This window comes from Myiozetetes cayanensis, unplaced genomic scaffold (assembly GCF_022539395.1).
Source record: "Myiozetetes cayanensis isolate MyiCay16 unplaced genomic scaffold, myiCay2020 scf26, whole genome shotgun sequence".
In the NCBI taxonomy this organism is placed as follows: domain Eukaryota; kingdom Metazoa; phylum Chordata; class Aves; order Passeriformes; family Tyrannidae; genus Myiozetetes; species Myiozetetes cayanensis.
Genome location: NW_026087477.1, coordinates 4,991,893 through 5,003,050, shown reverse-complemented (window position 1 = coordinate 5,003,050; position 11,158 = coordinate 4,991,893). Strand labels below are relative to the sequence as shown.

The following is an 11,158-nucleotide window of genomic DNA, read 5'->3' as shown; positions in this document are numbered from 1 at the left end:
TCTCACCATCACCAGGGGGAGAGGATGTATGGAAATCCTGGAGCACCAGCTGTTCCCGACCCTGCAAAAGTTCACATAGTGCAAAAGCTTCCTGGATTCTCCTCGTGCCGAGGGGTTTGGTTTCACGCTCCCAAAAAACTCTTGGAAGTCACCAGTTGCTCACCCCGGCTGGGAGGTGCCCTGCCCTGCCCTGCCCTGCCCTGGGGGTCTCAGCCAGGTGGATGCACAAAAAACACCCCAAAATAATTTTTAAAAAGCGGGATTTGGGGTGTTCTGGTGCCACCACAGCTGCAGAAAGAGGGAAAACAGGGATTGCTGGGTGCAAAGTGTCCAGGAGGTGAAATACTGCTGGGACTGGGAAGCTGGGAGTTGCAGTGGGATGGGAGGAGGCTGAGGGAGCTGGGGGGGCTCAGCCTGGAGAAAAGGAGGCTCGGGGGGACCTTCTGGCTCTGCAATCGCTGACAGGAGGGGGGAGCCAGGAGGGTGTCAGACTCTACTCCCAGGGAACAAGGGACAGGAGGAGAGGGAATGGCCTCAAGCTGTGCTAGGAGAGGGTCAGGTTGGATATGAGGGAAAATTTCCTCGTGGAAAGGGTGGTCAGACCCTGGAAAAGGATGCCCAGGGCGGTGGTGGAGTTGCCATCCCTGGAGGGATTTAAAAGCCGTGTGGGGTGTGGCCCTTGGGGACACGGATTAGTGGTGGCCTTGGCAGCGCTGGGGGAACTCTTGGATTTGATGGTTTTAGAGGCCTTCTCAAGCTCAGCAATTCCATGATTTCATGACTCTGCAAATACTAAACCCCTTTGGAAGTTGTGTGGTGCTCGGAACTGAGGGGATGTGCTGCTCCCGTGACATTCCGGTGCTGTGACATCCCAGGATGTTCCGCCCCCATTCCCCTCTTTGCAGCCAGAGCTGACACCACCCTGGGGTGTTTCACTCTCTGTGGACAGACAATACCAAAATGCCTTTTTTAGGCTTTAATTCCTGCTTCCCAGAGCCCGGTTGAGAGGCGGGAGCGAGGCTTTTTTTCCCTTATAAGTCTTCCCAAAATCCAAACAGTCCTGCAGGGCTCCAACCGACCCGTGAACACGCAGGAAACCCCCCATGGAAACTACGAGCTGCATCCCACTGGGATCTCTTTTCCTGCCAGGGAGCTGAGCTGCAGCTAATCCGTGGGAAATGCTGCATGGATGCAGGAACATGGGTGACAGGTCACTGGGTGGGTGACAGGGCACAGCAGGGTGTCCCTTGGCCGGGGTGTTCCTCAGCCCTGGAATGGTGTAATCAGAGTGCTGTGGGGCTCCCCAGGCACGCTCAGGGCTGGGAATAGCCTGGGGAATCCGAGGGAATTCCAGAGGGATCCACATCTCCTTCTGAGCACGGAGTCCCTGCTCCAGATATAAAATAATCAGGAGTAAGACGAGGACGAGGTGATGGGTGTGGCTCCTTAAAACACCCCCTGGAGCAGGGTGGGTTTTGGGTGATTCCTCACTACTCTCCTTTTCCAGAGCACTGCTTCTAATTCAGGCCCCAAAACCTCGGGAAGGGACCCACCAGCCAAGTTATTCCAGTGGTTGTGGAGCTCATCCCACGGGAGGCTTTGTATTGACACGGCACTGCACGTGCCACATCATTCCCATGGTTTTAGCCACTGTATTCTCAGGGAAGTGGCAGATTTTGGGGTTAATGAGCCTGCTCAGCTAATTGCAGTGGTGTGGGCTGTGAGAGTGAGCCAAGGACAGCCAGGGTTGTCCCTGGAATTGTTCCCTAAGGCTTGGGAATGCTCCTACCTGGAATGGGCTCACCCAGGCTCTGCCCATGAGTGTCCGTGGTTTAAACACATCCCCTGCCCTCCCGTGGGACCCAGCAGGTCTCCAGGTGTCCAGAGGGGGATCCCAGGCTGGAAGTCACATCCCCAGGGATTTGAGGACCAGTCAGTCAGCAAAGAACCCCCACCTGAGCCCCGAGGGGTTTCCAGTGCCGCTCCTTTCCCACCAAAATTCGGGTGGTGGTTCGGTGTGAACTCCCGAAATGCTTCCCAAAGCCATTCCCACCTCACTGGGAGTTCAAACACACGACGGGAAAGGGGGTGTTGGTGTGTTTTGTTAATTAAATCAGGACCTCAGAAGGAGATTCAAGTGGATTTTTACTGAATTTGAGAGGTGATGTTACAAACAAGCCGTTGCCTGAAGCCTTTCTGTCTGCAGAAGCACAAAAACAGATCTGTTGTTTTCCCAGCGCAGCTCTACTCGTTCTGCTATAAAAATGCTTTTTTTCCAGCTTCTCTTTGGAATATAAAATAATTAATTAAATTAAAAAAAAAAACAACCCCAAAACAAGACCCCACCAAGGCCATCCTGTCCATGGGGTTGGGAATAAGTTATCCTCAGTTTTCAATTATATACAGAAGGGACTTGCCAAAGGGCAGTGGGAGAAGAGTTGACACAAATAAACCCTCCTTCCCACTTCCAAGTATTATTTACATCAGGCTGTACAAGGGTCTTCCAGGTCTTCCCAGACCCTGGAAAGCAAGAAGGGAAAAGGGTGAGTATTATCCAAGGTGTTTCCAGCACGATCCCCTCCCCGTTCCAGCCCTCCCAGGAGGTATTTTATTTACCTATGAGCAATTTAAAAGCTTGTTGTGAATATCTTCAAAGACTTGGTTGTAGAGTTCTTCCCTCGACTTCAGGCCATCTAAATAAACTGGGAAAAAAAACAAAACCTGGAGTCAGGTTGGAGGTTTCCATCAGGAAAAGATTTTGGGAGATCAGATTTAAAATATTTTGGATTTTATCAACCCAAAGTTGGTTTTTTATTGGAAAAAACCAGAACCATCCCAAAACCAGAACAAAATCCTTATTCCATTGTAAAGAATTCCTTCTTTTTAATTTTCCTTTGTTTTTATCCCCTATAAAGTATGAAGTATGAAGCAAAGGGAATGAGTTCCCAGCTATAAAACTGCCTGTATTTATCCAGACAAACCAGGCCAGGATTACAACTTGGGAGTAAAAAATAACCCCTTGCATCATTCCAGCTGAGGTTTTCTTGGATTGAATCACCCAATTCCTTAAATTCCCAACTCCAGGGCTGAAGGATTTGTGTTTGGGGAGAACTTACCAACATCCACACCACAGTCCTCCATCTCCTTCCTGTGTTTTAAGTACATGGGCCAGACGTGTCCATCAAAGAGGCCGGGGGGGTCGGGAACGGTGTAATTCCGTGTGCTGGGAATGACAACAGGGAAAAGGAATGTCCCGGTGAGCCAACAGCTGCTCCGTGGTGGTCATGGAAAAGCTGATTGTCACGGGCCAGTTCCTCAGGGATTGGAGCAAAGGAGGCTCAGGGGGGACCTTCTGGCTCTCCACAAATCCCTGACAGGAGGGGGGAGCCAGAGGGGGAAATCGGGATCTGCTCCCGGGGAACACGGGACAGCCTCACATTGCACCAGAGGGGGTTTAAATTGGAGATTAGGGGGGAAAAAACTCATGGAAAGGGTGGTGAAGCGTTGGCACAGGCTGCCCAGGGCAGTGGTGGAGGCACCATCCCTGGAAGTGTCCAAAACCACGTGGATGTGGCCCTTGGGGACAGGGGCGAGTGATGGACACGGTGCTGGTTGGACTCGATCTCAGAGGTCATTTCCGGCCTCAGCCATTCTGTGACTCTGAGTTTAGCACCTGAAAGTCTCTTTCTCCACTTTGATTCAAAATTTCCCACTCTAAACACCAATTCATCCCATTCATTGTGGGCTCCCCATGCCTGGAAGTGTCCAAGGCCAGGTTGGACAGGGCTTAGTTGGGATAGTGGAAGGTGTCCCTGCCCAGGGCAGGGGGGTGGAATCAGACAATCTTCCAACCAAACCATCCCATGATTCCATGATTAATAGCAAGTTAAGGGATCTGTCCTTTAACAGAAAGAAGGATTAGATTGACAGCAAAGAACCTTCTCACCTCCTCCTCCTCTTGCACTCGTCGTACGGCACTGCCAGGTAGTACCGGATGTCAAACAGGTCAATCAGTGGCCTGGGGGAGGGCAGAGAGAAACAATGTGATTATCTGATTTTTAATGCCAGGAGAAAGTGTTAAATCACCCCAAAATCTCTCTGCCTCTCTGGTGTTTGTGGAGGACAACCCAAGTGGGAGTTCTTTCCTCACGGGCAGTGGGTTTGTGGGTTGTTACAAAGGTGTTTTCTGAAGGTCAGAATGGCAAGGGAGGGGCTTTTCCCACCCAAATACCTGCCACTGATCCTGAGGAGGATCACACAGGATCCTGTGGAGGATCAGACACCTGGCTCATTCCAGACCCTTCTAAACTCAGTGTGCAGGAACCCAAGCTGTGATTCACCAATTAAATCAAATCAAACCAAATCAAATCAAACCCTGGGGCTGTGAGAATATGCAGCAAAATTTGGCACAAGGCAACTCCTTGGCTCATCTTCACACTCATGGAAGTGTCCAAGGCCAGGTTGGACAGAGCTTGGAGCAACCTGGGCTAGTGGGAGGTGTCCCTGCCCAGGGAAGGGACTTGGCACTGGATGAGCTGGTTGGATGTCCCTTCCAACCCAGGAGAAACAGCCTCAAGTTTTGCCTTGGGAGGGTCAGGTTGGACATCAGGAATTTCTCCATGGAAAGGGTGCTCAGGCATTGGAAGGGGCTGCCCAGGGGTGTTTGGAGTCCCCAGCCCTGGAGGTGTCCAAAGAACAATTGGATATGGCCCTCAGTGCTCTGGGCTGGGGGTTGGTCACAGCTTGGACTTGATGGGCTATGAGGTGTTTTCCAACCTCAGTGATTCCAGGTTTGGTGGTGGAATATTCCCTCTGGGCAAAGGAAAGGGCTGTGGGAACAGGCCTGAGTGTTTCAGGGGTGTTTGTAACCTTCAGGAGACACTAGAGTTGCTCCCTGGGGAGAGGCCAGGAGCAGGAGGCACTTTGCCAGCACCATCTCCAGTTGGCCATTCCTGGCAGGATTAATCCCAGGCTGTTCCCCCAGTTTGGGAAGCTGGGCTGGTGCTGTCTGGGCTGGTCCAGCCTGTAACAGCTCCAGCTTTGCCAAGTGTCACCAACAGCTCCTTCTCCTGAAAGGATTTTGTCAACAAAACTCCACTTTGGAGCCAAGAATGTTTCTCTTGTCACGTTTGCTGGGGGTGATTGGCTGAAGTTTATATATTTAGCTATTGGAATGTTTCTCTCTCTTCCCTGCTCGTTCTGTCTCCCCTTCTCCCTGCCAAGAATTTCCCTGCCCCTGGATAAAAAAGGCAAAAATAGGCTGATCTTCACTCCAGTGTTGGAATCCTGGAGTGGGTTGGGTTGGAAGGGACCTTAAAGCCACCTCATCCCACCCTGTGCCCTGGGCAGGGACATCTCCAACCATCCCAGGTTGCTCCAAGCCCTGTCCAACCTGGCCTTGAAGTTATTTCATTCTTAAGCTGAGTTTAGTCAGGGTTAAACAAGTGAGAGAACTGTTCCTAAATTCCAGGGGAGGTTCCAAGCAGTGAATGGTTTATCTGCTTGTTCTCATCAGTGAGTTTTCAGGTGGGGGTGAGGGGGATCCCTGTGCCCCTCTGCCACCTCAAATCCTGGTCTAAACCCCCCTCTGGAGTTTTAGAGAAACTCACATTATTCCCTTCACTCTTTTCATCATTTAGGGGTTGATTTTTTTTTACAGTTTCCAGCAAAAACCCTTCAGGGTGAGAACTCAGAACAAGGCGTGGAATTAATAAAAAACAAAAAAAGGAGTTTTTAGCTGTGGCACGAGGGACCTTCCCTGGCAAACCATGGAGAGTTCCCCAAACCTTACTTGTAATTATAAAGCAGGAAGCCTTCAATGACCAATATATGGATATCTTGGGAAGTTGGCTCTTTAGAGCCAGGTGTGACATTCACCCCGTGGGAACGGGCAAACTTCACGGGGTTCTCAATCCAGGCCCGCACCGTGCTCACCATGGCCTCCATATCCAGGGAATCCAACACTGGATTGGGAGAAAGGGGGGGATAGAGGGGTGGGTGGGGAGGGAAAAAGGGACACGATCAAACCACCACGAAACCGCACGGGAAGAGTGAAAAACAGCAACGAAAATAAAAAAAAAAAAAAATTAGATAGGATGAACTCGTAGGAATTAACAGAAATTTACTGTTAAGGCTTTTTTTTTTTTTTTTTTTAATAATTAAAAAAAATAACAAAAAAAAAAAGGAATACTTAGGTAAAAAAATATACATTACTGCATCCTATAGCGAACACTGCTCTTACCATCCCATTGTTTAAAGCCGTCTTCCCCGACTTCTATTTGATCTTGTGGCTGAAATATAGTGAGCAATAAAACATTGCTGCAACCTCAGCGTGATCAGTTCCCTACGAGCCGATCACCACCTGGGCACTACTGCAAACACACACAACAAGCAAGTGGTTCACCCACAGTCACAGACCCCCTGCGGGCAACACCAGCCTTTCCATTCCCGTCTCTCACCAACCCCGCCAGGCTCGGAAAAGCCGCCTGGGCTCGCTCAAACCACTTTGGGTAAAGGCTTGGAGCTTAATCCCCTGATACGGTGTTAGTAAAAATAAAAAAATAATATGTAAATCGGCGTCTAAGAATTTAAACTGCCAATCTAGCGTTAAGGAAGTGCTAAAATTGGCATTTTGCAGGAGTAGCTGGTTTAAGTCTAATAAGAAATGCAGGTGGGCACAGCAGCACTTTGGTCACGCAGTGACAGCTTTGCTGGTGCTGGTGCTCAGGGAGGGAGAAGTTACACATCTTTATGGGATAATAAACTGAATTCCTCCTCCAGGGGCTCCTGTGTGACCCAGTCTGTGGTTTAGGTTTTTGGAAAAGCTTTTCCAAAGGAATAGCTGGCTCTGCTTGGCACTTGCTGTGAGGGCACGACAGACCCGGCACATGGTGCTGGAGCTCCTCGTGTTTTAGGGGATGACACAGAACTGCCCCAAGTACATTCCTGCATCTCTTGGACTTCCACCTGGGATATTGTCATTCCCAAAGAATGGTGCAGTGGTTTAGTGACTTGGTTCTGCACTCCCAGGTAGGAGGCAGCAAGCAAAGGTCTTCTGCTTTCACCTCTGCAATATTTTAGTTGGGTTCTGATGCAGAGCTGTCAGAGCTCCCCCAATAAAACCCCCTTCCCGTATTTAAACCAGCACAGAGGTGCTTAAATCCCAAAGAATCATTTAGGAGCCACGTTTTTGCTCGAGTAAAACAAGGAGGGAAAACCCAACGTGGAGCAAATGATTTGTGGAGAGCACAGTAAATACCCTCTGACTGAAACGAGCAGTTTGACCCAAGGTTATGTCTGTAGTTAACACCAAAAGGCTTTGCTGTGACCTCTCTGAGATGGGTCACGCCAAGTTCCCGTGGCATTTGTAAAGGTCAGGAACTTCCCACCTGTCCAGTCATTTAAAAATTAAATATATTAAAAAAAAAACCACAACGCACCCCACCTAAAATCAGGAAGCGTGTGGCTCCTAAGCTGTCAAAACTGACTCGGTGAGCATGCAGGAGCACCCAGCACTCCCAGGGGACCCACCACAGCTCTCCCTGCTCAGATAAGCAGCAATTAACGCTGTGAGGGAGAGGGGGCTCGGCTTACCTTGAAGAAATCGTCCTGGTGGACCACGCAGCAGTTGGGGAGAGCCTTGATGAGCCTGTTGGTCAGGGTGGTTTTACCACCATTGGTGACACTGCAAGGGGGGGAGACACAGAGATGGGAGAACAGCGTTAGAAATGGGTTAGAGCCCAGTCTGAGAGAGACACTGGGAACCCACGGGGCTGTGGGGGGACCCCCTGGCCTGAAGGAGCAGAGCCCTGAGGGACGGGGGTCCATGGGGTGGGGACACTGAGGGACCCAAGCCCATGAAGGGGACCTGTTTGTGACCCGCCCTTTGGGACGCGAACCCCGGCCCATGGAGGGAGACCCTCAGAGACCCAACCCCATGAGGCGAACCCGACCCTAAACCCATAGGGGGACACCCTGAGGGTCGCGGGTTCCGATCCGCCCTGAGGGGACCCCCAGCAAAACCACGTTCGAATTTCCCGCCTCCCCAACGGCGGCCGCCGATTGGCTGCAACCTCCAACCGCCCCTTCCCTTTCCCGGCCGCCGATTGGCTGTGACCGCCTCTCTCCCCCTGCCGGGCCCCGCCCCTTCGAGCGGCGCGCGCGCGTAACGGCCGCGCCGGTTCCCGCGCGCGCGCAACGGGGGGCGCGCGGGGCCGCCATGGCGGCCCCTCAGGGATCCGGGCTGTGAGGGGGCGGCCATGGCCATGGCCGCCCCCTCACAGCCCGGATCCCTGAGGGGCCGCCATGGCCGCTCCCTCACAGCCCGGACCCCTGAGGGGCGGCCGTGGCCGCCCCATCACAACTCAGACCCCTGAGGGGCCGCCATGGCCGCCCCCTCACAGTTCGCCCCCTCACAGCCCAGACCCCTGAGGGACCGCCATGGCCGCCCCCTCACAGTTCTCCCCCTCACAGCGGGGACACCCGGCCCAAGATGGGGCCTCCGAGCCGCCCCCGCTCCGCTCCCTCCGGGCGCCCTTCCAGCCTTCCCCCCCCGAGGGCTCCGCTCCCTCAGGGCGGCTCAGGCTCCCTCGTGCCCCTTTTTAAGGTAAAACCCCCGAACAATCGTCGTCTCCCATGGAGAGCTTGCTCCTCATGTTTTATCCCGAGGCTGTACAAACCCCTCAGTCCTATATTATTAATATAATAATCGTATTATCCATCAGTGCTTCCTTCTCCCAAACCCTCCCGCTGTGCTCTCGTGCTGTCCCATCACACACAGGCTTCCTAAATCCTACTTTTTAAAAGAAATTAAAAGCTTTTTTTTACACACCACTACCCCCCCTGTCTTGTTTGAAACAGCGTTTCCCCCTTCGTGGTCTTTCAGAGAAGCTTTTTAAAGAATTTTTTTTGGCTCTGTGACCTCTAAATTTACTTGAGGTACTTTTTTCCACCTCAGCATCCCTCCTATTAATCCTATAAAAGGATATATAAAACTATAGATAAAAATATATATACATATACACACAAATATGTAAGAACTGTACATAAATATATAACTATTTGTATATAAATATACAAAGAGAATATATAAACATATAAAATATACACATAAAATGTATATAAAAGTATATATAAAAGTATATATAAAAGTATATATAAAAGTATATGCTGCCCTGCAGAGCTCTCTATATTAAAGCAGCATATGTCCTGTTAATCCTATACAAGTATATATAAAAGGATATATAAAATAATATAAAAGCATATATAAAAATACATATTAGATATATAAATTACACACAAAAGGACATATAAATTACATGTAAAAGCTTATGCCACCCTGCAGAGCTCTCTGTATTTAAGCAGCGTTGCCTCATCTCTCAACTCCTGTACCCTGAATATTATTTTATAGCCAGATAATTAATCTCCAAGCCTTCTATACAATAATTAAAAGAAAAAATAACATATATCCCCCAAATTAGCAGGCACTTACCCTCCGATTCCTATGATATATCTCATTTTGCCGAGCCGCCTCCTTTACCGGAATGTGGCGAGGAAAAAAAAAAACAAACCTATTTAGAAAGGCTGAAACAACTTTCAGAGGAAGAAAAACTACGGCTGCCCCTGTTCCCTCTTTGCTCTGACTCAGCTTTGCCTCCCTGACTCGTTCATTGAGGGGAAAAGGCGGATTTGGTGGCGGATTTATAGGGCCGAGTCCCCGCCCCGGCGCTGATGGAAGAGCCCTGTGACCATCATGAGCCCCGTGTCACATTTTGGGGGGGGCTGAGCCAGTCCTCGTCCCAACGTCACATCTGGGGGGGCATTCGGCCAACCCTCACCCCAGGGTCACGTTTTGGGGGGGTTCAGCCACCATCCAATGACACATTTTGGGGGGGTGGGTTCAACCCTCATCCTGTTGTCACATTTTGGGGGGGTTCATCAAACCCTCTGATGTCTCATTTTGTGGGGGCTCCTCCAACCCTCTGATGTCGCATTTTTGGGGGGGTTCAGCCCTCATCCTGTTGTCACATTTTGAGGGGGGTCCAACCCCAATGTCACATTTTGGGGGGAGGTTCAGCCATCCCTCCAATGTCCCATTTTGGGGGAGTTCAACCCTCACCCTGATTTCACATTTTGGGAGGGGGGGATTCAGCCACCCCCTGATATCTCTTTTTGGGGAGTTCAACCAACCCTCTGATTTCACAGTTTGGGAAGGGTTCAGCCACCCTCTGATGTCCCATTTTGGGGTGGTTCAGCCACTTTCTTATATCCCATTTTGTGGGGGCTTCCACCCTCACCCCAAAGCTGCATTTTGGAGGGGGGTGTTCTGCATCCCCCCCAATCTCACATTTTGAGGGGTCACAAACCCCAACTCACATTTGGGTCTAAACCCCCTCACATTTTGAGGGGGGTCTACGAAACCCCCAATCTCACATTTTGGGGGGGGTTCTACAAACCCTCAATCTCACATTTTGGGGGGTTCAGCCCACCTTCCAGTGTCCCATTTTGGAGGGGTTCAACCCTGGCCCCGATGTCACCCTCTGGACCTGCACCTGTCCCTCTCCCTCGCCGGCCCCGTGCCGTGACGGGGCCAAAAATAACTTTTTGGCGAGCTCGTCCTTTGCCTAAATTAGTCATGGGGTAGGTGGAAATGTCACCCCTTTTGACAATTCCCCCTGGGGCTGGGGGAAGGCTCAGAGGTGTGTGTGGATAGAATTAAGTCGGCTTTTTTTCCTTGCTGTCTCTCCCTTCCGTTCCTTTATTCCCCAATTCCCACTGGATTATTTGAAACCAGGAGGAAGAATTTTTCTCTAAACTTCTGCTGGGGTGGGAGGGGGGGGAGGAGAAGAGGGAATTTCATTTTAATTTTATTTTTTTACTCCTTTTAATCAAGCTGTTCGGAGTGTGGAGAGGCTGAGCAGTGAATCCACCTAGACTGTCTCCCTTTTCCTCTTTAGGAGAAACTTTTTGAACATCTTATTTTATATATATTTATTTTACAGAGTCCTAACATTATCTGTCCAGAGAGTCTCCTCCTCCACAGTTTATTTCAGTAAACTTTTTAAGGTAAGTTCAATCTACCTGAGCTCCTTTCTCCAGTAAATACCTCTCACCATGTGCTTTAATTTGAATTATTCCAGCTGCTTCTAACATTGTCTCA

At 50.3% G+C, this 11,158-nt stretch overlaps 1 protein-coding gene across 1 annotated transcript; it reads right to left on the bottom strand.

Annotated features, from left to right (window-relative positions):
* Positions 1-2,128: 2,128 nt before the first annotated feature.
* Positions 2,129-9,677, bottom strand: NMRK2 (nicotinamide riboside kinase 2). The gene is made up of 8 exons (XM_050321125.1): positions 9,491-9,677; positions 7,594-7,684; positions 6,242-6,290; positions 5,792-5,963; positions 3,947-4,018; positions 3,117-3,223; positions 2,617-2,702; positions 2,129-2,520 (listed from the first exon to the last, which is right to left on the bottom strand). Exons 1-7 carry the CDS (start codon positions 9,514-9,516, stop codon positions 2,617-2,619), a joined length of 603 nt encoding a protein of 200 aa, XP_050177082.1. The 5' UTR covers positions 9,517-9,677; the 3' UTR covers positions 2,129-2,520.
* Between the last annotated feature and the right edge of the window lie 1,481 nt (positions 9,678-11,158).